The sequence below is a fragment of the Podarcis bocagei genome, assembly GCF_964188305.1.
Source record: "Podarcis bocagei genome assembly, chromosome: 13".
Lineage (NCBI taxonomy): Eukaryota > Metazoa > Chordata > Lepidosauria > Squamata > Lacertidae > Podarcis > Podarcis bocagei.
The window spans coordinates 51,066,480-51,094,075 of NC_138138.1; the positions used below are offsets into that span (position 1 = coordinate 51,066,480).

Genomic DNA, 27,596 nt, shown 5'->3' on the forward strand with positions numbered 1-27,596 from the left:
GTCTCCCTGTTTTTATCAGCCACAAGGGACAGGGAGTCGGAGCAGAAGTGGCTGTCCTGCCTGATCCAAACAACGAGGTGAATGCCTCAGAAGAGAGGCAGAAATAACTACTATATAGTGGTACCTCGGGTTACATACGCTTCAGGTTACAGACTCCGCTAACCCAGAAATAGTGCTTCAGGTTAAGAACTTTGCTTCAGGATGAGAACAGAAATCAGGCTTCAGCAGCAACAGGAGGCCCCATTAGCTAAAGTGGTGCTTCAGGTTAAGAACAGTTTCAGGTTAAGTATGGACCTGCGGAACGAATTAAGTACTTAACCCAAGGTACCACTGTATAAAATTTTATTAGTTTTTTAACATACCATTTTCAACAGTAATTAAACATACTTTTACATCTTATTCAATTTTTTTGACTTCTATCAGTCCTGTCTGAAAATTTTCCAATCTAATCTCTTAGTATGCATTTCTTATTTTCCCTATTACATTTCAAAATCATAACCAATATCTCTATCTTTTTCTACTTTGTAACACTTCGTATATTTCTCCTTACAAAACTTCTTGTAGTCCTACTAGCGTAATTTGTTGATTACAGTTGCTTTTCAAATACTTCATATACTTCTTCCAATCTTCTGTAAATCTCTGGTCCCGCAGGTTTCGAATCCTTCCTGTCATTTTGCCCAATTCTGCGTAGTCCATTAATTTCGTCTGCCATTCTTCTTTTGTCAGAATTTTTTCTTGCTTCCATTTCTGGGCTAACAGTACTCTTGCCACTGTTGTTGCATATAAGAACAATTTAAAATAAGCATTTAAAAATGCTTCTGGTTTTTTTAAGAATATGCATTTCAACATCTTTTTCATCTCATTATATATCAGGGAAATGTTAAGTAACTACTGGCCAATTGCCAATCTCCCTTTGGGAAGGGTTCTAGACCAGGTAGTGGTGGACCAGATCCGGAGCTCTTAGAAAAAAAACTGATTTTCTACATCCATTCCAATCAGGGTTTTGGCACAGAAACTGCTTTGATTGCCCTGTATGAAGCCTGTTGGGAGACAGACGGGAAATGTCCCCCGTTAATTCTCAACCTCTCAGCGGCTTTCGATACCAAGTTTTGGGTGGGTGGCACCGCTTGGGGTCGTTCTGGTCCTACTTGGATGCTCATTTGGGAAGTGGTCTCCAGGGCCCCTGGCGTGTGGTGCTCCTCAGGGTTCAGTTTTATTCCTCACATTGTGGAGCACAGAGTGGAGTTATCTAGAGGTTTGGAATTTCATTGTCAACAATACAGTGTTACCTCAGGTTAAGTACTTACAGTGGTACCTCGCAAGACGAATGCCTCGCAAGACAAAAAACTCGCTAGATGAAAGGTTTTTCCGTTTTCGATTTGCCTCGCAAGACGAATTTCCCTATGGGCTTGTTTCGCAAGACGAAAACGTCTCGCGACTTTGTTTTCTTTGTCTAAAAACAAAGACATGTTTTGTTTATAAAGTTAATTTATTTTCCCTTCAATTTTTGAACTGCTCTTTACAGTATGTGTGACTTTAAAAAGCAGTTAATAAACTGTTGTTGTACCAAATTTGGCTTTGTTTGGACTTTTTTTGACCATAGGAACGCATTAATTGATTTTCAATGCATTCCTATGGGATTTCGTGATTCGCAAGACGAAAAATTCGCTAGACGACAAAACTTGCGGAACGAATTAATTTCGTCTTGCGGGGCACCACTGTAATTCGTTCCGGAGGTCTGTACTTAACCTGAAACTGTTCTTAACCTGAAGCACCACTTTAGCTAATGGGGGCTCCTGCTGTTGTCGCGCCGCAGGAGCACGATTTCTATTCTCATCCTGAAGCAAAGTTCTTAACCTGAAGCACTATTTCCGGGTTAGCAGAGTCTGTAACCTGAAGTATATGTAACCTGAAGTATCACTGTATGCTGATGACACCCAGCTCCACTTTACATCTGCCTTGGTAATGGACTGGATGAGAGCCAACAAACTGAAGCTCAATCCAGATTAAGACTGAAGCCCAGCTATGCCCCATCTGGGCAGGGATAACCTAACCTGTTGTCTCTGCTCTCATAACCAAGTTTGGAAACTTCAGCTTGTGCCGAATTAGGAGGCCATTTTGAGCCTATTGCACCAATCCTGGCTCAATCGCACTGGCTGCCAATTAGCTTCTGGGCCCAATTCAAAGTGCCGGTGTTTGACATATAAAGTTTTAAGCGAACTGACCCTGCGATCAGCACCTGAGGCCCTTTTTCGTCTGCCTCCACAAGAGGTCTGGTCGGGCAGCAACACTAGGACGGGCCTTTTTTTCTGTGGTGGCTGTTTGTGCCAGAGAGGCTCACCTTGCTCCTTCATTATATATCATTAGGTCCCAGATGAAAACATACTTCTCCCAGGCCTTTGGATGATCAATATTCTACGGCCTTGGAAATGTGTTGGGTGTGTGTTACTGGTTTGTTTTTATTACCCGTTCTGTGTTCTCATGTATTTTTATGTTGTGAACTATCCTGTGATCTTCAGGTGAAGGGCAGTATACAAATTTAATAAATAATAATAGTAATTATGTAGTCCCATGGGAGCAATGCTACCATTGTGGGCTTTAGAAGTCTGGTGAAATGGAATTAGCTTCTGCTGGAAATCCTGGCCATCTTTGGTATGTGCATGTGTGTGAGAGAGAATATACAGTGGTACCTCGGGTTACATACGCTTCAGGTTACAGACTCCGCTAACCCAGAAATATTACCTCAGGTTAAGAACTTTGCTTCAGGATGAGAACAGAAATCGTGCAGCGGCAGCAGGAGGCTCCATTAGCTAAAGTGGTGCTTCAGGTTAAGAACAGTTTCAGGTTAAGAACAAATTAAGTACTTAACCCGAGGTACCACTGTACAGGCAAGCCCCAAACTTAGTGCCTGTTGCCTTTCTGCCTCCCGGTTTATTGGTCTACATGCTTCTCTAAAACGGCTCTTCTGTCTTCAGAGTGGCTGGATCACTGCCAGAAATACTCCGCTTGCAGGCTGCAGATTTTGCGTACCTCCTACTCAATGCTTTCTTGCTGCAGGAATTTTCCTGCGTTTTAAAAAAATCCCTACTTCAGTGCAGCACAGATTTCTCAGCATAACGGCATGTTGCATAACTGGATTGCTGGGTGCCCCAACAACAGAGATGCAAGAGAGGGGCAGTGTGTTAACTTGTCCAGTGAGCTGAGCAGGACTCCCCTATTTGGAGCAGGAGCTTTTCACACAAATGACCATTGCGGGGGTACAGGATTATCCGTCCCATCTTCCCTGAACTCACTGCTTGGAGTTGATGGGAGCAGGAGTCCTGGACCAACAGGTGCAGAAAAACGCATGTGTGTCCCAAATATTTTTTTACCATAAAGGGGTGTGTGCAGGGAAGAGTATTGTGGGATGCTGTAAATGTGGGTCTTGTCAGAGTGCAACCCTGTCTTTTTGCATGTCGAAAGGACAAAATATGCTCTGGAAAGCAAGAAGAATGATGGAAGAGGTGCCAGAAGTCCCCTGCTACAGCAGACTGAAAAAATGAACAATCGGGTACCATAATAGAAAGCAGGGAGGTTGAAGTAGAGATGCGTAAAGGTAAAGGGACCCCTGACCATTAGGTCCAGTCACGGATGACTCAGGAGTTGCAGCGCTCATCTCGCTTTATTGGCCGAGGGAGCTGGCGTACAGCTTCCGGGTCATGTGGCCAGCATCACTAAGCCGCTTCTGGCGAACCAGAGCAGCGCACAGAAGCGCTGTTTACCTTCCAGCCGGAGAGGTACCTATTTATCTACTTGCACTTTGACGTGCTTTCGAACTGCTAGGTTGTCAGGAGCAGGGATCGAGCAACGGGAGCTCACCCCGTGGCGGGGATTTGAACCGCCGACCTGATCGGAAAGTCCTAGGCTCTGTGGCTTAACCCACAGCGCCACCCGTGTCCCTAGAGATGCTTGGGTGTGTTTAAAGAATTTTTACATGGCGAGTTGAGAGATGAGCAGCTCCCATTTACTGCAGAGTTTGGAGATTTCTCTCATTTGCACATCGAACAGGGAAATGTGTTTCTGCAGCAACTTTGCACCTGCCCCTTTCCCAGCATTGGAGCAGCAAACTTACTGGCCATGCCATGCAACTCTGCATCAAAAGAGACCCAGTAGGCTTTTCCATGCAAGGACCTCTCAGGGCAGCCTTTTCTCCAGATGCTCCGAACTACAACTCCCATCAGCCCCAGGTTAGGAGAGGATGCTTTAGGGGGGTGTCCTGGCACAGTTGCTGTTCCATGTTGAGGAAAGACATCAGTTGCAGTTGCACCCAAACTCCATGAGGAACCCGGACAAACGTTTCTAGCACCGCCAAAATAAATGGGGCGAAGCAAATGATTCTCAAGAAGTGCCCCCCCCCACTTTAATTTGTATTTAGCTTATTAACAGTCAGTAGTTTGTTTCCCGTAGAAAGCAGCCAACCGTCTTCCCGGAGTCTCCTGTGTGGGTTGTGTTTTGAGTTGCCAAAAGAGCAGGTGGTGTGGCCCAGTCTGTTACTTCCCACATTCAGGCATCTCTCCCCAGCCCCCTTCCTCCTTGGTGATAAAAATTAGCATTTTCCTTGGGCCCAGAGGGGTGGAACAACCAATTGTACCTGATGTGGTGCGCATGTCAATGCTTTATAAAGTATACAAATAGGCAGGGAGGAGGGAAGAGAAGGAATTAAGTTTCCAGCTCGCTGCTTCCTTTTGGCAGTAAGGAAGCAGAAATCCAACAGGGTTTTGCTCCCTCCAGGATGGTAAAACGGGGAAATGCCGCCCAGTTTATAAGAGGCAATCCTGACCCCCAAGTATTGAGTAATGGCCATGGAGTGCAGCAGGGGATTGTGGGATAGGGATTGAGTGAGCAGCCATCTTTCGCAAGATCATGGAGAAGAATATAGAACAGCCCACTTTTAAAAGGCTCTTGCTTCCATTTTGGGGTTAAGTCAACTCTGGCAAGAGTGACATTCAAAGCCCTTTGTACACGGAGACGTGCTATCAAAACGATGACTGAATGTAGTGCATAGGTTGAAAGCTCTGACCCTTACCTTGAAACTGGCCCGTAAACGTTCCATCTTGGCCTCAGTTTCCTAAAACTGTGAAATGGGAACAGAAACAATCTGATCCGAATGAATCCTCTACGGTTCAGTATCTTGGGGCAAGTTATACCCCCAAGATGGTTAAATATCCAATACTGTACGGATGTTTTTTCCAGACTGGAAAGCAGCCAAGCATTTTAAGGAAAAAACTACCAAAACAGATGGGAGGTGAGGAAACACCTCTCTAAATCTGGCACCCTATTTCTGCCAGGGCTCCTGGGCCTTTTAACACCTGACTGCCAGAAATCTGGCAGGGAAATAATAATAATAATTTATTATTTGTACCCTGCCCATCTGGCCGGGTAGCTTTCCCTAGTCCCCCATTCTCCAATTTGGACAGAGCTTCACCTGTCAATTTCCACTTGAAGAGGTGGTCAAGACGAGGGAGCAAGGCAGATAGCTGCTTTTTCGGGGCAGGGAACTCTGAGAAAGGACCTGGCTTTCTGGAAATACTGTACCTAGGAGCTTATTATTATTATTGCACACAGAGCGGACTAGTTTTGTGAGGGTTCGCCATCCCAACCACGAAAGCCTGCACGGTCAGGGTGTGTGTGTGGTCTTGGGCCGGGCCTGGTCTGGTGAGCCACACCGAATCGCCAACTGAACTGCGTGTGTGCGAGGAGCGGGGGCGAGCCAGTTTGTAGGCTTATAAAAAAATAGAAAGGAAAAAAGATAAACGATCAGCGTTGCGGATGGTTTACCCCCACCCAGCCTGCGAAACGGAGGAAAGGGCAGCTCTCCGGCAGAAGGAAACGGAGAAAAGTGGAGGTCGCTTGGCAATGTCTTCTTCTGCCCTTGCGAGGCCTCAGTGAAGTCCCAAACCAGGCAGCGGGCAAAGGAGGTCCAGATCCAGCCAGGGCGTGTGTACGGCGGCGGCAGAGGGCGCATCAGCTGGCCGGGTTCGGCGTGGACAGCAGAGGCACGTCGTCCCGCCGGGTGGCTCCTTCCGAGTCCCGGCTCTCTCCTCCTCCGGCCCGGCGTAGCAGCGAAGGCCTCCGGTAGAGTTCCCCGTCGCGCAGGCCCTCGGGCAGCCCCTTCCGCTTGCTCTCGGGCAGCAGCATCAGGCAGAGGAGAGCCAGGATGTTGAGGGAGGCCAGGACGATGTGCTCAAGGAAGGAGCCGTGTTGTTCTCGCAGCCGCAGCAGAGGGGCGCTCAGGCCGCCCAGGGACGCCACGGCCAGGATCAGGCCCAGGCCCTTGCCCCTGTGGAGGGAGAAAGAGAGAGGGCCTTGGTGACGTGAACCTGAAACCAGTTGCCATAGGGACGTTATCGCCAAGGTCGCGGAGCTCCCCGTGCCTCAAGGACAAGGCTGAACCAGCGGCAGGAAGGGCTCGGCGGATGTTGTTAATCCTTGCTCCTGCGTTATCTAACAAAGTTCTCCAAAACAGGTGGACGGCGAAGGCTAGAGAAAGAGCTGTGAGCAGAAGGGGGGTCCTTTTCCCAAGGCTGCCGTAATTGGAACGAAAGAGAATATAGAATTGTCGACTTGGAATGGGTCCTCAGGGTCATCCAGACCAACCCCCTGAAATGCAGGAATCTCAACTAAAGCCGCCATGCCAGACGGCCGTCCAACCTCTGCTTAAAAACCTCCAGAGGAAGGGGAGTAAACAAGCATGAGGGGGAAATGGAAATTCTTGCACTCCTAAAGTGCTTGGTGGCTTATGGAGTTTCAAAGGGCTCTGCATGACATTTTACTTGGGTTAGTCGCAAAACGTTACGCAGGGCACTGAAAGATGAATCCCGACTGCTAAATACACCTCAGCTCCTGCCATTCGCCTGCTTTCCTCGCTCTCAGCATTTTAGAGAGTTCAGCAAGCTGTGCCCATGTGCCAATGTTCCCAGTCTTAAGGACTAGAAACTTACTTTATTTTATATATACATAATTTTTATTACATTTTCTGTTTTACAATTTAGAATACTCATGTAAACATCCTTAAAATATCAGCGAACTTCCCTTCTTCTCTTTCCATGCTTCATTTTGCGTATCATAAATCACTGCCTATTTTACAAAAACTATACCATTCAGTATTCCATTATTACATCCGTCAAAACTTACACAGTTGAATTTATCTTAATGCTGCCAAAGTTTTCAATTGTACAATTTGCCCCCATATATTCAATAAACATTTTCCAATCTTCTCTAAACGTATGTTCTTCTTGTTCTCTTATTCTGTATGTTAAGCCTGCAAGCTGCGCATATTCTGCCAGCTAAAGTTGCCATTCTTTTTTAGTTGGTACCGCGCTCATTTTCCAGGGACTAGAAACTTTTTATTTAAAAGGACAGCATGGTTTTCATGAAGCAGAACTCTGTCCTGATACCAGTACCAAATTCTTTTAGTTTCTTTTCGATTTTTATAGTTCTTTAGATATACCTTCTGTTTTAATACTGTTTAACTTTCCAAAATGTTTTATAGATTCTAAATGATTGCGCTCCACCCTACTTATGCTGGTCTATGACCGTAATAAAGATTTGATTGATTGAGTACCAAATTCTGTGCATGTGTGGCAATGCCATACGAATTTATAGAGTCACAGGAATATACTGCTGGTCCATCTAGGATTCCCAGCCCTACCTTCAGATGTGAGGAGCCTGAACCTGGAACCTTTCAAAGCAGGCATTAGACCAGGCATGGCCAAACTTGGCCCTCCAGCTGTTTTGGGACTACAATTCCCATCATCCCTGACCACTAGGATGATGGGAGTTGTAGTCCCAAAACAGCTGGAGGGCCAAGTTTGGCCACGCCTGCATTAGACCCTACTGAGCTACGGCACTTCCTCACCTGCAGCTGCTGGGGAAGCGAAATAAGGAAAGCAACAAAATGGCCACAATACGAGGGCTAGAAACATGAAAGAGAAAAATGGGGGCCAGGGCGGCTGTTCTTCCCAAGCAGTTGGCGAAAGAAGGGTGGACTGTACTACCAAAGGAGATATAGCCAGGGTGGAGTTTTAAAATAGGGCCACCTTCTCGCAGTTTCCCAACTCCCCGTCCACTACCTTACATGATGGTACAGCTTCTTTCCCCCAAAGGATCCTGGGAGCTGTAGTTTGTTAAGGGCCTGAGAGAGGCCTCTCGCTCTCTCCACCTCACCTGATCACGGTGGGGATGACCTCGGAGGCGAAGAAGATGCTGAGGGATCCAGCTGCGTGGGAGGAGAAGAGGCCAAGGATGGAGAAAGTTCTCCGCGCAGCATCGTTGAGATCTGCAACGCGGAGGGAGGGAAAGGGCAGAAACGGTGAAAAGGAGACACCAACCGGTCCCTAAGAGAGGTCTCCACCAACAGAAGTGGCTCCTAATATTTTTCCACTCAAAGCAGAAGAAGCTTATCTGTTCACTTATACCTCTATATAATACAGTGGTACCTTGGGTTACATACGCTTTGGGTTACATACGCTTCAGGTTACACACTCCGCTAACCCAGAAATAGTGCTTCAGGTTAAGAACTTTGCTTCAGGATAAGAACAGATATCGGGCTCCGGCGGCGCAGCGGCAGCAGGAGGCCCCATTAGCTAAAGTGGTGCTTCAGGTTAAGAACAGTTTCAGGTTAAGTACAGACCTCCGGAACGAATTACCGTATTTTTCGCCCCATAGGACGCACCTAGATTTTGGGGGGAAAATCTGTATATCAAAAGTATATAATAATACTTTTGGCCTTTAACTATCTGTGGTCTTTTCGAAGTGGGTGGGGTGTTTCTTAATGTATTTCTTTATCCTCTTCGTTTTAATATATCTATGTGGGGGTCTTCTGTCTGTCTGTCTATCTATTTGTAAGTTGTTTTTCGCCCTGGGCAAGATAAAGCAACTAACCAATTACTGTATGATCATTATTCTTATGGTGGTTCAAAATGTGAAAACACAAAAATACATAACCTACCAACAAACAATAACAATAATGAATAATAATAATATGCAAATCAAAACAAGAAAAATGTATCCTTTGAAATACAGAAATTACATGCAAAGACATGACACTAATTAGCCCTGCACAGGTGTGACTCAACAGGGCTTTATACGTTCTTCTTCTTCTTAATTTCATTTCTAAACTACGTTATATTTTTAAGGAAAAAAACCTTGAAGCGGTTTACAACCTACATTAAAACATCAAACAAAACAATCCAGAATAAAACACGACTGAAGAAAGTCAGGTATACATTCAAAGCAACATACTTAAAGGTAAAGGGACCCCTGACCATTAGGTCCAGTCGTGACCAACTCTGGTTGCGGCGCTCATCTCGCTTTATTGGCCGAGGGAGCTGGCATACAGCTTCCGGGTCATGTGGCCAGCAGGACTAAGCCGCTTCTGGTGAACCAGAGCAGCGCACGGAAATGCTGTTTACCTTCCTGCCAGAGTGGTACCTATTTATCTACTTGCCCTTTGATGTGCTTTCGAACTGCTAGGTTGGCAGGAGCTGGGAGCGAGCAACGGGAGCTCACCCCTTGGCGGGGATTCGAACCGCCGACCTTCTGATCGGCAAGTCCTAGGCTCTGTGGTTTAACCCACAGCGCCACCTGTGTCCCTCCCACAACATACCTAAGAGAAGATAATATCTTTAAAAGGTTTCAAAAGGAAACATTGCAAACGAGGTCAACTACAGAATGCACATATAACACAGCTAAGTAAACAACAACAACAGCATCATTATCTTAAACATGTCAAAAGAAAGCATCACTAAAGGAAATGCACATTTAAATTCATTCACAAGAGGCTAAAAAATTATCACATGCATAGAAGACACTGAGAGTCAGGCCTAGATCAAGCAGTAGCTCCTCACCTGGAACTGTGATATTTCAAAGGGGTGCGACCCATTCTAGATTGCAACAGACTGAACACTGCCTCTCTAATTACAGAATTGCATACTGACTGTACCTCTGACTTCTATGGATTGAGCTTCACTATGCTGGATTACATTTTACTAATTTGAGGGGCTGTTTCTGCCCAGCAACAACTTCTCCATCAACATTTTTTAAAAAAGATACTTTATTTTATTTTGACAAAGTAATAATCATGAATAAGTAAGAACAAAAATGTGCACCCCACCACTAAGACCATTCCAACTATCCAGCCTTCCAAAATTTCAACCCCTTTCCGTTTTATTCTACAGGCACCCTCCATATCTCCTCAGAATTTCTCCTGCATATATCTCCTGCCTTACCTTAATGGCACATGTTAATTTATCATTCATAGCTATGTCCCAAACCTCTTTATACCATTCTTCCATTTTATATTCTTCTTGCCCCTTCCCCTTCCTAGCTATAATAACTCGTGCAGCTGTCAATAAATTTGTGAGCAAGTCCTTCTTAGCCTGCAAACCTTCCACCCCATCGTAAATTGATAATAATGCTACCCCTGGACTTTTGGGTCAGCATCCCATCTACATTTGATGGGGGAAAGAGAATAAACAGGACTGGTTATCAGCCTACCGAGTCCTCGATCTGCGGTCATGTCTCCGCAATCTGCCTAGTGCATCTTTCTGGAAGGGCAGAGGAACCCGGCAACACACATCCTCATTTTGGGCGTGACCATGATTGCAAATGAAACTCCTGAGCGGCTTTTTTTGGAAAAGGAACTCGAAGCGACTTACACTCTCCCAGACCCAGCAGGATCAGGGAAGCGATGCCAGCCAGCGTGGTGGTGAGGAGGAGAATCCCGCGGCGTCCGTAACGGTCCACACTCAGGCACAGGAAGAGGCAGGCAAGGCCCGCACTGCCGGATGACAGCAGGTAGGAGAGGTAGAAGTTGGCCCGTGGATCCTCCAGGGATTCCCAGGCCAGCAGGTAACAGTGGCAGATGGCGTGGGCGATGAATCTGGAGAGGTGCCATGCAGAAAACAACAACAACATCAATGCAGTTTAGTTTTTTACAGTACAGTGGTAAAAGGTAAAGGTAAAGGGACCCCCGACCATTAGGTCCAGTCGTGGCCGACTCTGGGGTTGTGGCGCTCATCTCGCTTTATTGGCCGAGGGAGCCGGCGTACAACTTCCGGGTCATGTGGCCAGCATGACTAAGCCGCTTCTGGCGAACCAGGGCAGCGCACGGAAACGCCGTTTACCTTCCTGCTGGAGCGGTACCTATTTATCTACTTGCACTTTGACGTGCTTTCGAACTGCTAGGTTGGCAGGAGCAGGGACTGAGGAAGGGGAGCTCACCGCATCACGGGGATTCGAACCGCCGACCTTCAGATCGGCAAGTCCTAGGCTCTATGGTTTAACCCACAGTGCCACCCGTGTCCCTTTTTACAGTGGTACCTTGGGTTAAGTACTTAATTCATTCCAGAGGTCCGTTCTTAACCTGAAGCTGTTCTTAACCTGAAGCACCACTTTAGCTAATGGGGCCTCCTGCTGTCGCCACGCCGCTGGAGCACGATTTCTGTTCTCATCCTGAAGCAAAGTTCTTAACTTGCGGTAATATTTCTGGGTTAGTGGAATCTGTAACCTGAACTGTATGTAACCCGAGGTACCACTGTACAGTGGTGCCTCGCAAGACGAAATTAATTCGTTCCGCAAGTTTTTTCTTCTTGCGAGTTTTTCGTCTTGCGATGCACGGTTTCCCATAGGAATGCATTGAAAATCAATTAATGCGTTCCTAGGGAAACCAACTTCAGACCAGGTCTGGGGACAGTCTGTCCCCCGACCTCTTCTGAAGGCTGGGGGGGGGGACAAGGGCTTTTCTTCCCACCCCCAGCATTTTAAAAAACCCCGGGACAGCGGAGGGCTTCTCCGCTGTCCGGGGCGATCTTAAAATGCTGGCGGGCGGCATTTTAAAATCGCCCCGGGACAGCGGAGGACTTCTCCGCTGTCCGGGGCGATTTAAAAGCCCCTGGGTAGGCAGGCAGGGGGGACAAAGACTTTTGCCCCCCGCCAGCCTTCAGAAGAGGTCCTGGACCTCTTCTGAAGGCTGGCGGGGGCGAAAGTCTTTGCTCCCCCCCGCCTGCCTTCAAAAGCTGTCCGGCCAAGGCTTCGCGGACCTCTCCGCCAGCAGCGGCAGCGCTGCCGCTGCTGGCGGAGAGTTGCCGGCATGCCGAAGCCTGCGCGCGCTGACATCAGCACGCCCAGGCTTCGCGGATCTCTCCTGCCTTCAAAAGCCGTCCGGGATAGCGGGAAGCGCTTCCCTGCTATCCCGGACTGCTTTTAAAATGCTGGCGCTGGGGAGCAAAGCCTTTCGGCCCCCGCCAGCCTTCCTGGACCTCTTCTGAAGGCCGGAGGGGGGGGAAGGCTTTGCTCCCCACCGCTAGCATTTAAAAGAGGTCCCCGGAGATTTCCCTATGGGCTTTCGTCTTGCGAAGCAAGCCCATAGGGAAATTCGTTTTGCGAAGCGCCTCCAAAACGGAAAACCCTTTCGTCTAGCGGGTTTTCCGTCTTGCGAGGCGTTCGTCTTGCGGGGTACCACTGTATATCCAATTTTGGGGGGATTGGAGGGAATGAAAGGTGTCCCAGAAACTAAAACTAATCCAGAATGCGGCAGCCAGACTGGTGACTGGGAGTGGCCACCGAGACCATATAACCACCAGTCCTGAAAGACCTACATTGGCTCCCAGTACGTTTCCGAGCACAATTCAAGGTGTTGGTGCTGACCTTTAAAGCCCTAAACAGCCTCGGCCCAGTATACCTGAAGGAGCGTCTCAACCCCTATCATTCTGCCCAGACACTGAGGTCCAGCTCTGAGGGCCTTCTGGCGGTTCCTTCACTGTGAGAAGTGAGGTTACAGGGAACCAGGCAGAGGGTCTTCTCAATGGTGGCGCCTGCCCTGTGGAACGCCCTCCCACCAGATGTCAAGGAAATAAACAACTATCTGACTTTTAGAAGACATCTGAAGGCAGCCCTGTTTAGGGACGTTTTTAATGTTTGATGTCTTACTGTGTTTTTAATATTCTGTTGGTAGCCGCCCAGAGTGGCTGGGGAAACCCAGCCAGATGGACAGGATATAAATAATAAATAATATTAATATTAATAATATTGAAACAGCTTGCGGGAAGAAAATGCATCCAAACCAAAAGCACCGCAATGAAAAACAAAAAGAAAACAGAAGGAAAAAAATTAAAGCAGCAGGAGTTTTTTAAATATAAAAATCATGGAAACATAGAGTTGGGAGAAAATAACAGGGAAAACTGACGAATATCTTTTAAAATATTTTAAAAAGAGCAACCAAACAGTGACCCACTCAGCTTTGATAAAGTTGTAAGTGGTAGTACGTAAATCTCATAGTTTCTCTCAAGGGAAGTTGAGATGAAATTGTATGTTATAAAAAGGAAAGGAATTAGGACCACTGGAATGGTTATATGCATTCTAGATCCTTGCATGGTGTGATGGCGGATTAAAAGTTAAAAGTCACCTGGTGGTCTGTGATCTTGCTCCCCTCCCCAACCCCCACCAATGCCAAGGCTTTCTGGTTCAGGACAAAGAAAGGTGGACTTACGTAGTGAAACCGAGGATGAGAACATTCTTCCAGATGTTTCTGCAGGACAGAACGGCCCGGAAAGAAATCTGGGCTGCAGCGGGGAGGTGGCAGGCATTATCAAGTTCTTCAGAAGCAGATTTGGGGAAAAACCACACAAAATAAAGGAGTTGAAAAGAAGGGCATTCCACCCATGAGGAGAAGCTACAGCCAAATGGCTCTCCTCCTGTATTGCTCCTTTTACTAAAATCTATGCAAAGTCTTCATTGAGCCCCATTTATTAAATCTGCCAGGACAATCAAAAGGCATCTCTCGCTTTCAAAACTCACCGGGAATTGACCCCGGACATTTTGCAGCCTCCCTCTTTGGAGTTCGTGACAGGCCTATGAATTCTAATTTTCTTGCTGCCTATATAATCTCTTGCGACTATCATTTATGTTGTTCTGCCCTATAATATGTATCTGAATAAATGTGCTTTAAAAATAAAATAAAATCCCTTTGCTTTCTTAATGCTGGTTATTGTCCGCCTCAATAAAGGTTTGAGGGAGATATATATATTTCTATAAATATTTTAAAGGGGCAGGTGGAAAGGAGGGCAGGGGCTTCCCACTTCACCTAGAGGCCAGTTCTTCAAGCAGAAATTGGCATGCCCTCTGTAAAATCTTTGGATCATAGAATCATAGAATCCTAGAGTTGGAAGAGACCACAAGGGCCATCGAGTCCAACCCCCTGCCAAGCAGGAAACACCATCAGAGCACTCCTGACATATGGTTGTCAAGCCTCTGCTTAAAGACCTCCAAAGTAGGAGACTCCACCACACTCCTTGGCAGCAAATTCCACTGTCAAACAGCTCTTACTGTCAGGAAGTTCTTCCTAATGTTTAGGTGGAATCTTCTTTCTTGTAGTTTGGATCCATTGCTCCGTGTCCGCTTCTCTGGAGCAGCAGAAAACAACCTTTCTCCCTCCTCTATGTGACATCCTTTTATATATTTGAACATGGCTATCATATCACCCCTTAACCTCCTCTTCTCCAGGCTAAACATGCCCAGCTCCCTTAGCCGTTCCTCATAAGGCATCGTTTCCAGGCCTTGGACCATTTTGGTTGCCCTCCTCTGGACACGTTCCAGTTGGTCAGTGTCCTTCTTGAATTGTGGTGCCCAGAACTGGACACAGTACTCCAGGTGTGGTCTGACCAGAGCAGAATACAGTGGCACTATTACTTCCCTTGATCTAGATGCTATACTCCTATTGATGCAGCCCAGAATTGCATTGGCTTTTTTAGCTGCCGCGTCACACTGTTGGCTCATGTCAAGTTTGTGGTCAACCAAGACTCCTAGATCCTTTTCACATGTGCTGCTCTCAAGCCAGGTGTCACACATCTTGTATTTGTGCCTCTCATTTTTTTTGCCCAAGTGCAATACTTTACATGATCAAAGCCCTCTCGGCATGCTCTTCTTGAGACTCACCTTCCAAGGCCTCCTGAGCCTCCGACTCCTGGCTGCCGCTGCCCTGAGCCAGGGCTATCAGGATCTCCTTGGCTTGGGCTGTCCGTCGAGTGGCCAAGAGCCACCGGGGCGAGTCTGGGTACAATCCAGGGCACCTAAGCAGGATCAGGGCGGGGGGGGGGAATCAGGGGTATCAGGCAATGTTAGAAACTGAGATATGAAAGCTAGGACCTAAATGACACCTTAAACCTAGGTTATGGGCGCAACAACCGAATGTCTAGGCACACTTTTTTAATAACAAGAATACAAAGCTGAAAATGAATGGACTGCAGCTAAAATTTTATACAGTGGTACCTCTGGATGCGAACGGGATCCGTTCTGGAGCCCTGTTCCCATCCTAAAGCGAATGCAACTTGCGTCTGCGTGTGGCACGATTCACTGCTTCCACGCATGCGTGTGACGTCATTTTGAGCGTCTGGGCATGCAGCAAAACCCGGAAGTAACGCGTTCCGTTACTTCCGGATCGCCGCGGAGTATAACCTGAAAACGCTCAACCTGAAGCATATTTAACCTGAGGTATGACTGTATTCATTTTTTGCATAGTCTAATCCTCATCTGAAGACTGCAGAAAACAACAACAACAACTTATTATTTATACCCCACGCATCTGGCCAGGCCTTCCCAGCCACTCTGGGCGGCTCCCAACAGAATATTAAAAACACGATAAAATATCAAACATTAAAAACTTCCCTAAACAGAGCTGCCTTCAGATGCCTTCTAAAAGTCAGATAGTTGTTTATTTCCTTGACATCTGACGGCTCCAGGCAAAATAGAAATCCCTTATACAACAACCGCAATATTAACGACTTCCATTTGTATTGACACATTAAATGATTTATAAATCTACAGGTGAAGAGTTCAAACTACAGCCTGTCTGTGATGTTTCTTTTTTGTCCTTGTAAAATATTATGTTTACCTTTTCCCGGTTGTTGCTGTTCTCCTTCATGCCTTGGGCGGAGCTAATATCCCATTCTTATAACGAGGCTATTATTGCATTATTGTAATTGAAAACTAATAAAAATATTATCCCCCCCCCAAGGGCCTTCTGCCTGGTTTTGGGGAGAGGTTTCAGTGACGTGGCCACAACTTACCCATAGAGGAGGCAGAGGCCCAGCCCAGCCGCCATGACGCCCTGCAAGACCCTCCAACCGCCACACGCCAATGCCAGCCCTAGAAGAAGGAAGTGCCCCCCGACCATGAGGAGGTCTGCCGCCATGGTCACGGGCAGCCGCTGGGAGGGGCAGCACAGCTCCAAGCCTGGAAAGGAAGAGAGGCAGTGGGCGAGTCAAGGCATGGCCAGGCAAAAAGGACGGGGGCAAATTTCTAAGCCGCAATTAAATATTTTCCAGGGGTAACAGAGTGGCGGTTGACATGGAAAACAATGAGAACGCCAGATGAAAACATCAACGAGACTCCCTAAACCAGGGATGCCCAATTGTTTTTTGGCCATGCCCCACCTAGGTAAAGGTAAAGGGACCCCTGACCATTAGGTCCAGTCGCGGACGACTCTGGGGTTGCGGTGCTCATCTCGCTTTATTGGCCGAGGGAGCCAGCGTCCAGCTTCCGGGTCATGTGGCCAGCAGGACTAAGCCGCTTCTGGCGAACCAGAGCAGCGCACGGAAACGCCGTTTACCTTCCCGCCGGAGTGGTACCTATTTATCTACTTGCACTTTGACGTGCTTTCGAACTGCTAGGTTGGCAGGAGTAGGGACTGAGCAACGGGAGCTCACCCCGTCGCGGGGATTTCAACCGCCAACCTTCTGATCGGCAAGCCCTAGGCTCTGTGGTTTGGACCACAGCGCCACCCACGTCCCTAGTCTGCACCACCTAAGTATCTCTAAAATCCTGATGCGCCCCCCCCCATGACATAAAATTCTTATTATTCAAAAAGTGAACTCCTATTCACGTGGAGGAAGCCTAAAAGGCCATCAACTGTTAATAACTCCTTCTCGAATTTCCCTCCTTAAAAATCAAATTGTTGGGAACCACAGCCCTAAAGCTAAGTAAAAGAGCAAAACTAAGTACAGTCTTGGATCTTGAACACCTTGGCTCCCGAATGATCGAAACCTGGAAGTGAGTGTTCCAGTTTTCGAATGGTTTTCGGAACCCGAACGTCCGATGGGGCTTCCGATTGGCTGCAGGAGCTTCCGGAATGGATTCCATTCGACTTCCAAGGTACAACTGTATCTCACAGAGTTAATATTTCAGAGTCAAACTCCTGAAAGGCCGTAGCTCAGGGTTAAAGTGTCTGCTTTGGACGCAGATGACCCCAGATTCAAATCCCTGCAGGCATCTCTGGGTAGGACTATGAAATGCCTGAAATTCAGGAGAGCATTTACCAGTCTGCTAGATAAGGTCATTTTCTCGCCACTGCCCCCTTGGTTCCAGCAACTCATCTCATGTGCCTACTCTGTAAAAATGCACGATAAACCGTGGTTTGCACAATCCACTAAGGAATATAATACCGCAAAACAGCAACAATCCATTGCACCTTTAGGTTAAAAAAAAGGTAAAGGACCCCTGGACGGTTAAGTCCAGCCAAAGGCGACTATGGGGTTGTGGCGCTCATCTCGCTTTCAGGCTGAGGAAGCCGGTGTTTATCCACAGACAGCTTTCCAGGTCATGTGACCAGCAGGACTAATCTGCTACTGGCAGCTTTCCAGGTCATGTGACCAGCAGGACTAAACTGCTACTGGCACATGGAGGACCGTGATGAAAACCAGAGCGCATGGAAATGCCATTTACCTTCCCGCCGCAGTGGTACCTATTTACCTATTTATCTACTTGCACTGGTGTGCTTTCGAACTGCTAGGTTGGCAGGAGCTGGGGCAGAGCAACGGGAGTCTCCGTCGCGGGGATTCGAACTGCCGACCTTCCGATCGGTAAGCCCGAGAGGCTCAGTGAGGTGTGGTGGTTAAGAGTGGTAGATTCGTAATCTGGGGAACCGGGTTCGCGTCTCCGCTCCTCCACATGCAGCTGCTGGGTGACCTTGGACTAGTTACACTTCTTTGAAGTCTCTCAGCCCCACTCACCTCACAGAGTGTTTGTTGTGGGGGAGGAAGGGAAAGGAGAATATTAGCCGCTTTGAGACTCCTTCGGGTAGTGATAAAGCGGGATATCAAATCCAAACTCTTCTTCAGTGGTTAGACCACAGCGCCACCCGCGTCCCAACAATCCATTCCACCTTCATTCAAACCCCAATTAAAACTATTGAATGAATGCAACAAAAATGATTCCTTTTAATTAACGCAACTAAACAAAGCTGGATTCAGCGCCGGCAGGCTGTCAAGTCGGATGGTCATTTACACCTGCTGCCCCTTTCCTCTTCGCCACCCCCCTAGTGAAACCCACCGTCCCCCACGGGGCCACAGCACCCATTTAGAGAACCACTGAGCTGGGTGCACCAATGACTTGATTCAGCACAAGGCAGCGTCTTGTGTTTCCTACGCTGCGGCCTTCAGTGGAGGAACCCTCCCAACCGATGGATTCGCTTGCGCAACGTAGGAGCGGATACTCACGGCTAAGGTAGAGGGAGAGCTGTATGCCCCCCAGCATCGCCCCCCAGAGGCAACGGCCCAACATGAAGACGGAGGGCGAGGCGGCAAAGGCAGCCAAGATGCCCGCGGGGCAACCCAGGGCCAGGGCCAGGAGGAGGGTCCCACGCCGCCCCACGCTGCGGATGAAAAGACAAAGAGGGTGAGAGGGTGCTCTGCCGATTCTCCTCTCCCTCCTTCCTGGCCCAAGCTCCTCCGAGTCTTCCACAAAGGTCTGGATAAAAAGGTCAGCTTTGTGACTTTCTTGAGGAAGCAGCTAAGCAGTAAACCCTATGCAAATCTAGGCTCAGGGATTTTTATTATTTTCATCAAGGTTCGGGGATTTATTTATTTTTTAATTGTAAGTTGCGTGTCCTCGTTTCTCAGTTTGACCCTTTGAAATGGTTTTGTATGTTTTGCGGTACAGTCGTACCTCGGAAGCCGTTCCAGAAGTCCGTTTGACTACCAAAATGTTTGGAAACCAAAGCGCGGCTTCCGATTGGCTGTAAGAAGCTCCTGCAGCCAATCGGAAGCCGCAGAAGCCCCGTCAGACAATCAGGTTCCAAAGAACGTTCGCAAACTGGAACAGTTTGCAGCATTTGGGAGCCAAAACGTTCGACTCACGAGGCATTCAGGATCCAAGGCACGACTGTATTTCATGCACTGTGACTTGCCGTTATTTTTATTGATCGTAGTTTAGTAATTTTTGTATTCTGGGTCTTTATTGTAAACCGTTCAATTATTACTTGCTGATATTTAATTTTACTTTTTCCTATACCTGAATGGATTATTGAATATTGCTTTGTTTGGTTTAAGTCATTCATTTTAAAATAAAAAAAATTCCTTCCAGTAGCACCTTAAAGACCAACTAAGTTAGTTCTTGGTATGAGCTTTCGTGTGCATTCACACGAAAGCTCATACCAAGAACTAACTTAGTTGGTCTTTAAGGTGCTACTGGAAGGAATTTTTTTTATTTTGACTATGGCAGACCAACACGGCTACCTATCTACTACTGGATTCATTTTAAAGTTATGTTTTGATTACGGCTTTTTTTGAACCGGATCAGATTGTTGTTTCGGGTGTGATTTTTAGCTGTCTTGTTTTGTTGTTTCTTCGGCTCGCAAACCACCTTGTGCAGAGTAATACAGAAATGCGGGGCACAAATTAAAAGTGAAATGAAATGGGGGGGAAATGAAATCCTGAGCAGAGTCCCTAAGGGGGTTGCATGGTGCCTGGTACGCCTCTTTCCGGCAACTCTTGCAGCCAAGATGGCGTCGAAAGTCTCGCTCTGCTTTTCCTTGCGCCACACCAGCAAGAAAGCGATGGGCGTCTTATCGTCTGGGGAGCGCAGGACTTCCACCGCTTAGGCTTGGGCCCTGCGGAGGTCACTTAGGGGCTTCTACAGCAGCAGTCTGGCTTCACCCCCGGAGGCGCACTCCACTGAGACAGAAGGATGCCAGCAGCAACCATTAAGAAGAGGCTGGCTGCTGGATCACAGGCCAAAGGGGGTTTCCATCTCTAGCCCACCATCCTGTTCTCACCAGACGTCCCAAGATGAAGCCCCAAAGCAGATTTTTAAAAATATTTATAATTTATTAAGGTGATTTCAGTTAAAAGAAATAAAGAGATACGGGGGGGGGGGGAGGAAAAGTGAGAGGGTGTAAAACAACAACCACAAAGATACACATAAAAGAGAAAATATGCAATAAATAAATGAGAAAAGGTTATTTATGTATGCCACTACTGCGGACTGTGTTTTGTTAGCCCTCAAATGGAAAACGAGGGAGGTCCCAACTAAAGAAGAGCGGCAACTTAAGCTGACAGAATATGCGCAGCTTGCGGACTTAACATACAGAATAAGAAAACAAGAAGAACATACGTTTAGAGGAGATTGGAAAATGTTTTTTGAATATATGGGGGCAAATTGTGTACACTTGAAAACGTTGGCAGCATTAAGATAAATTCAACTGTGTAAGTAAGTTTTGATGGATGTAATAATGGTATACCGAATGGTTTAGTTTATGTTAAATACGCAGGGGTTTAAGATTTGCAAAATGAACCATGGAAAGAGGAGAAGGGGAGTAATTGATATTTTAAGGATGTTTAAATGAGTATTCTAAAATGCAAAACAGAAAAATTAATTTTTTATATATCTATATATAAAATATAATCAATATATATAATATATTGTATAATCAATGTACAATATTCCCAGACATTCTTGTATAAATTGGTATAGTGTTATTGTCCTAGTGCTTATGTAAATGTGAATAGCCTACCACATTTTGCATAAACTCATTCCAGATGTTATTGTATTCATCCATACGGAGTCTGCGGCTGCGTTCATAAATTACCAGTGATGTCCTATCGTCAGTCCATTGACTGAAGGGTAAAGGTAAAGGTAAAGGGACCCCTGACCATTAGGTCCAGCCGTGGTCGACTCTGGGGTTGCGGCGCTCATCTCGCTTTATTGGCCGAGGGAGCCGGCGTACAGCTTCCGGGTCATGTGGCTAGCATGACTAAGTCGCTTCTGGGGAACCAGAGCAGCACATGGAAACGCCGTTTACCTTCCCGCCAAAGTGGTACCTATTTATCTACTTGCACTGGCATGCTTTCAAACTGCTAGGTTGGCAGGAGCTGGGACAGAGCAATGGGAGCTCACCCCGTCACAGGGATTCAAACCACCGACCTTCTGATCAGCAACTCCTAGCCTCTGTGGTTTAACCCACAGCACCACCAGCACTGAAGGGTATCCTATCTTTTTTTTCCCCATTCCCAAAGCAGGACTTGAGTATAGCAGCCCTCTCTCCGCATTTGTGCCCCCAAAAAACTGGCACTCAGAGCCAGACGACCTCCAACAAGGGAGATGGAACATAACTATCGTCGCTAGTAACCGACAATAGCCCTATAGCCTCCATTCACCTGTCAGATCCTCTTTTGAAGCCACCCCAGCTGGTGGCCATGAGAGGAATGCTGGGAGATTCAGGAGGCAAAAAAAGCGCGTGCTGCTTCTCACAGGGCCGGGTTAAACTGTGGAACTCACTCCCACAAGAGGCAGTGACGTCACCAACTGGAACGGCTTTCAAAGAACGCTGTACATGGTCATGTACAGGGCCGGATTTAGGTCAAATGAGGCCCTCAGCTACTGAAGGTAATGGGGCCCTTTATATGTCCAGTTGTCCTTTGTCAGCAACAAATTGTCGCTGTTTTTTGTGTTGAATATATGCTATATGGTAATTTATGGACCTCATAGGTATCTCAAGCCATTTGCCCATGTTGCCATGCAACCAGTCCATGCAGAATGTAGGCACCCTATATATAGAAAGGAGCAAAGATGTGGTGGTCAGGTGGGATTGCTATGAGGAATTATGAAAAATACAGAATGCCATTGTGCCAGCGACAAAAGCATTGCTTTGACTGGGCTTGCGCCACTTGACATGATTTCTGATCAAATCCCACAAGCCTTTGCACCTCTGCCATTTTCTTTCTCTACACCTGACAGGCACGTATAAGCATTCTGAAACACAGACCAGTTGCTTCACCAGGCCATAAAGATGGAAGGTAGCTTTGATGTAGCTTTTGTTAGTTTGTTAGTTAATCTTTAGATAGCTCTTAAGGGCCAGGAACAGAGTTTACATGGAGATGGTAAATGTGTCTTTCTTTCCTACGGGTTTATGACCTTCGGGGGTACTAAATGCATTCGTCCTTGGTTCCTGTTTATTTAGCTTAACCATGTATGCATGCTCAAGTAGGAAATAGTTTCTTTGTAGTTAAAAGGATTTCTCTGATCTGACTTTGTCCCACGTGGGGGATTTTTCGAAATGCTCAGAGGAAATCTGATTGGTTCTTACAAACGCTGTGTTAAGAGTTCTTTTGTTAATAAAACGGACCTGGGCCGGGGTGTGGCAGGATTATTATTCGCACTTCCTCCCAGAGTCTTGCTGGCCAAGCCTTGTGTGTATTTTATTAACCAGGGTCCAATCCTTCCTTTGGCATCGGAATGCAACACAAACCAGTAATATTTTAGGGAGCAGGCTAGGCCCATGACTTACATCATAGGAGCCTACACAACACAAAACACTGTTGCTGTATGTCGGTTTTGTTTTATTTGTTTTTTATCTTATATTTTGGAAATGTAGATCCAGTTTCTTCTCTCTTCAATTTTTTTTGGGCCCCCAAGAGAGTGGGGCCCTAAGCTATAGCTTGTTTAGCTTATACAGTGCTACCTCAGGTTACATACGCTTCAGGTTACATATGCTACAGGTTACAGACTCCGCTAACCCAGAAACAGTGCTTCAGGTTAAGAACTTTGCTTCAGGATGAGAACAGAAATCATGCTCTGGCGGCGCGGCAGCAGCAGGAGGCCCCATTAGCTAAAGTGGTGCTTCAGGTTAAGAACAGTTTCAGGTTAAGAACGGACCTCCGGAACGAATTAAGTACTTAACCTGAGGTACCACTGTACGTAAATCCGGCACCGGTCATGTAGGATAGAAGCTGGAATGGATGTGCTCAACTGGCCCGATCTGGCAGGCTTTCCTTATGGATCTCGTGGGAGCGAATGTCTTCATGACAAATGGCTTCCCCTGCCAACTGCCCCATTGACAGGCCCGCTGCCTCACCCTCTGGCTTACCTGTCTGCCAGGTGTCCCAGCAGCAGTGCGCCTGCGGCAAAACCCAGGAGGAAGCAGAGCTGCTCCAAGGGAACTATCCATCCTCGGAAACAGTCCAGGGACCACTGAGGAGAAAGAGAGGTTAAAAGCAGCGGAACAATGGAGAACATGACGTTTATAGGAGGGCAGGAATATGGGTGGGTGGATGCAGCCCCTCTCAGAGGTCCAGAGAGGCTCGGGTCACTTAAAGCTTTTGAGGCCCATAACTGTAACTAAAATAAAAATGAAAAGGACCAGCAGCCAGTAGAGCAAGAGACTCTTAATCTTAGGGTTGTGGGTTTGAGCCCCACGTTAGATTCCTCCATTGAAGGGGGTTGGACTAGATTGCCCTCAGGGTCCCCTCTAACTCTACGATTTCATGACCACACACAAAAAACAAATTCAGCTTTCCCCTGTCCCAAAGAGTGAGTGGTTTGTTTCTATAATCAGCTTATGGGAAAGGTCTAATCTTGTGCCATCAGAACCAATATATTTATTAACATTTATATGCACATTTCTCAGTACAGTGGTACCTCGCAAGACGAAAGAGTTTTTTGTTTTTTGAGTTGCTTCGCAAGACGAATTTCCCTATGGGCTTGCTTTGCAAGACGAAAACGTCTTGCAAGTTTGTTTCCTTTTTCTTAAAACCGTTAATACCCAGGGTGCATTGCTTGAAGAGGTGCAGTTGCGACTTGACCGTGCTTCGCAAAACAAAAAATTCGCAAGACGAAAAAACTTGCAGAACGAATTAATTTCGTCTTGCGAGGCACCACTGTATTTAATATGCCAAAATCTTTATCAGCCATATAGATTTTTACCAAATGCTTCTCTTATTTGCTTAAATTTGCAGCTCTGAGTTGAGAGAGTTGCAACGCATTTTCGCTCGCATGTAAAAACAGGTTGCGAAAAATTACCAATAACCCCCAAATGAACAAGGATCTAAATTTGAGATCCCAGAAGTCCGGGATCAAATTAGCCCTGAATGGATGAATTATTGCGGCAGCAGACGTCAAAGAGCTGGAAGGGAGGATGGGGCAAGTGTGACCCGCATGTTCCCCGATCCTGGTTTCAGGATCTGCCAGTGGGACGGGAACAGGGAGAATAATACCCCATACATGCTCAGGAGCACTCCTGTCACCACAGCTCAGATGCAATCTCATCATCATCATCATCATCATCATCATCATTATTATTATTATTATTATTATTATTATTATTATTATTATTATTATATCATGTGATTCAGGGTTGAGCCCAGCACTGAAAGCCAGTTTGTGGACTGGCTCCAATTAACTGCTTTGTGTAGGAGTGAAGGAACATGTTCTGTAAGAAAGTTTCTGGCACTATATATGTGTGTGTGTGTGTGTGTGTGTGTGTGTGTGTGTGTGTGTGTTTGTGTCTGCCTCCTTTAAAGAGCTCAGAACAGGCATAACTGGTTATTCCCACTCCGTCCATTTTATAGACACAACCACCATGTAATGCAGCCCGGCCCAAGAGCACACTCAGTTAACTTCCTGGGGATTCGAACTCGGGTCTCCTTGGTCTAGCACGAGAACCACTGCACCCTTCTGCCTCTCCCGGGTACGGCGAGGGTGGGGGGGCCAGGAAGTGGACCTGGGTGGCAACGTCAAGAGGGGATTTGGGGCTCTCACCTCGGTCACCGGATTGTTGGTGAGAGCTGGGAGACGCCCGTATTCCCAGCTCTGGCAGTGGGGGTCCCAGCAGGTTGCGTTGTCCGGGAACCGGGTGCTGTTGGGGTCCCGGCAGTGGCGTGGAGGCGTCAGAGTGAAGAGGGCGTCCGAGCCGGCTCCGAGCCCCAGGAGGAGGCATGGCAGGCAGGTCAGGGCCAGGAGGAGGCGCTGCCTTCGCCCCCCAGCCCCCAGCCGCCCCAGAAGCCCCTCAAAAGACGGGGGTCCTTGGTCAGAAGCCGCAAAGTCCCTCCGCGGGCCCCCGGGGTCCGGAGTCGGGGGGCTGGTATCCATGGAGCAGCGTCTGCAGTGAGAGAAAGAGCAGATCATAGAATTGTGCAGTTGTAAGGGACCCAAGGGATGCAGGTGGCGCTGTGGGTTAAACCACACAGCGCAGGACTTGCTGATCAGAAGGTCGGCGGTTCGAATCCCCACCATGGGTGAGCTCCCGTTGCTCAGTCCCTGCTCCTGCCAACCTAGCAGTTTGAAAGCACATAAAAGTGCAAGTAGATAAATAGGTACCGCTCCGGTGGGAAGGTAAACGGCGTTTCCGTGCGCTGCTCTGGTTCGCCAGAAGTGGCTTAGTCACATGACCCGGAAGCTATACGCCGGCTCCCTCGGCCGATAAAGCGAGATGAGCGCCGCAACCCCAGAGTCGGTCACGACTGGACAGAATGGTCAGGGGTCCCTTTACCTTTAAGGGACCCTCAGGGGTAATCTAGCCTTACCCGCTACCATGAAAAAATTGTTGACGCTCGGCAACATCTCTCTACACCAAGTAGCCTTCAGTCGAGAACAGGGGTCCCCAAACTTCGACCCCAGTTGTCAGACTATGGCCAGGAAGACCTGGGTTCGAATCAGGCATGAAGTTCCCTGAGTGAACGTGGGCAAGTCTCATGCTCTCTGCCCAGCCTACCTCTCAGGGTTGTTGAGAGAACGGAAGAGAGAGGAATGAACTGTGCACGTAGCTCTGACCGCCTTGAAGTGTCCCCCAGACCCTTAAATGTAATAATTAACTAAATACAGTACTACGCCATCGAGGTCAACAATAAAGCAGTCGGCCGCTCGGGTTTCATCCCGCAATTCCCCAAATGAAAAGAAGCGTAAAAGGTGGGATGAATTAATTAGGGGGAACAGAAGGAATGGAAGGGAGGGAGGGAGGAGGGCCGGTGGCAGGAATAGGGAGGGCCTGGAAAGGATACAAAAGGGGGCTGGACTGTGGGGCAGAGGAGAAGAAGGGGTCCACACTTATCTTGCTCAGGGGTAAAGCATCTGCCTTGAATGCAGAACGCCCCCAATTCAATCCCTGGGATGTCTAGGGTGAACTAGGTTGAATGAAGGGGGAAGGGGGCGGGCACTGTGGTCTTGCGTAGTGGTTAGAGTGTCCTCGGACTATGACCCAGGTGAGAGACCTGGGTTCGAATCCCCACCTGGCCACGAAGGCGTGACCTTGAGCCCAGTCACCCGCCTCTTAGCCAAACCTACTTTAAAGGAGTGGGGTGGCGTGGGGAGCACCATAAAGCCCACCCCCTTGAGAAAAAGGTGGGGATAGAAATGTAAATACAGGGGGCAGAGGTGGAGGTAAGCAAAAAATCGGGTGGGTGGGGCCGTTTTCGCTGCAGGGAGGGAAACTCATAATAACTGCGTGTGTTTGAAGGGTGGGGAGGGTTCAAATGGGGAGAAGGGGGTGTGGGCGATGGAGGGAGCCCGGAGAGAGAGGGGGGGTCCCATGGCGTGGGGAGCCGAGGCAGGCCTCCTGTTTCCGCATTCCGGGTCCCAGGGAGGCGGAGAGAAAGAAAAAATAGGAATAGGGAGAGGGAGAAGGAGGCGGGACATGGGGGGGAGCATAAGTCTTGGGGGAGAAAAGAGAGAAGGGCGGATGGATGGATGGATGAGGCCGGGGGAGGGATGGAGAGGGGGGCGCGCAAAGAGGGAGAGATGGAAGGAGAGAAAGGGAGACAAAGGACGGGCGCCCCGGGTGCCCAGACTCACCACCAGGTGCGGGGCGAGGGCGGGTGGCCGCGCTCCGGGAGGGTCCCCATGGGCGAAGAAGGGGGCTGGAGCGGTGGCGGAGGCGGCCGGGGGGACGCTGCGCCCCAAGATCGGGCTCCGTGCGCCTCCGGAGGCTGGGATCGCGCAAGGGGGCGACGCAGGCCGGGGCGGAGCGAGGCTGCCTCCGCCCCACACGGCCGCGTCCCCCGGCACAGCCTGCTCCGCCCCGCAACCTCCAGCCGGGCAGGGAGACCGGCCAAGGGCGACAGCGCGTTCCGCGGCGCCGCCGCCACCGGCGCTCCTCTCCCTCTCCAAATGCGCTCAGCCGGTGCGTCACGCGCCTCTTGGCGCATCAGCGAATCCGGATTATTCGCAACCCGTCTGCTCCAGAATCTCTTTTTGGGGTCTAGCTCAGCTCAGGTTTCGCTGGCCAACCCGGCGCAGGTGGTTGGGTCAAAGGGATCTCCTGGAAATGTTTGGCCTTGCCAAGGCAGTGTTGCGCAGTGGTTAGAGTCCTGGGCTAAATCTGGGTTCAAATGGCTTTTTGGCCACTAAGGCTCCCAGGGCGACCTCTCAGGAAGGTTCACTGCAGGTCTGTCTAACTCAGAATTGTCCACACTGGCTGGCGGTGGATCCCAGTATGTTTCTGAGCACAATTCAAAGTGTTGGTGCTGACCTTTAAAGCCCTAAACAACCTCGGTCCAGTATATCTGAAGGAGCGT

At 48.2% G+C, this 27,596-nt stretch overlaps 1 protein-coding gene across 2 annotated transcripts; it reads right to left on the reverse strand.

The window, feature by feature from the left end:
* Positions 1-4,374: 4,374 nt before the first annotated feature.
* On the reverse strand, positions 4,375-27,041 carry SLC22A17 (solute carrier family 22 member 17). Of its 2 annotated transcripts, none has more exons than XM_081167930.1 (10): positions 26,875-27,041; positions 24,847-25,186; positions 23,177-23,280; positions 18,531-18,685; positions 16,104-16,269; positions 14,974-15,107; positions 13,529-13,634; positions 10,698-10,921; positions 8,206-8,317; positions 4,375-6,319 (listed from the first exon to the last, which is right to left on the reverse strand). In XM_081167930.1, exons 2-10 carry the CDS (start codon positions 25,174-25,176, stop codon positions 6,004-6,006), a joined length of 1,647 nt encoding a protein of 548 aa, XP_081024056.1. In that variant the 5' UTR covers positions 25,177-25,186; positions 26,875-27,041; the 3' UTR covers positions 4,375-6,003. The 2 variants fall into 2 exon arrangements, with proteins under 2 accessions (XP_081024056.1, XP_081024057.1); XM_081167931.1 differs by lacking the exon at positions 26,875-27,041 and adding an exon at positions 25,799-26,123.
* Positions 27,042-27,596: the final 555 nt, after the last annotated feature.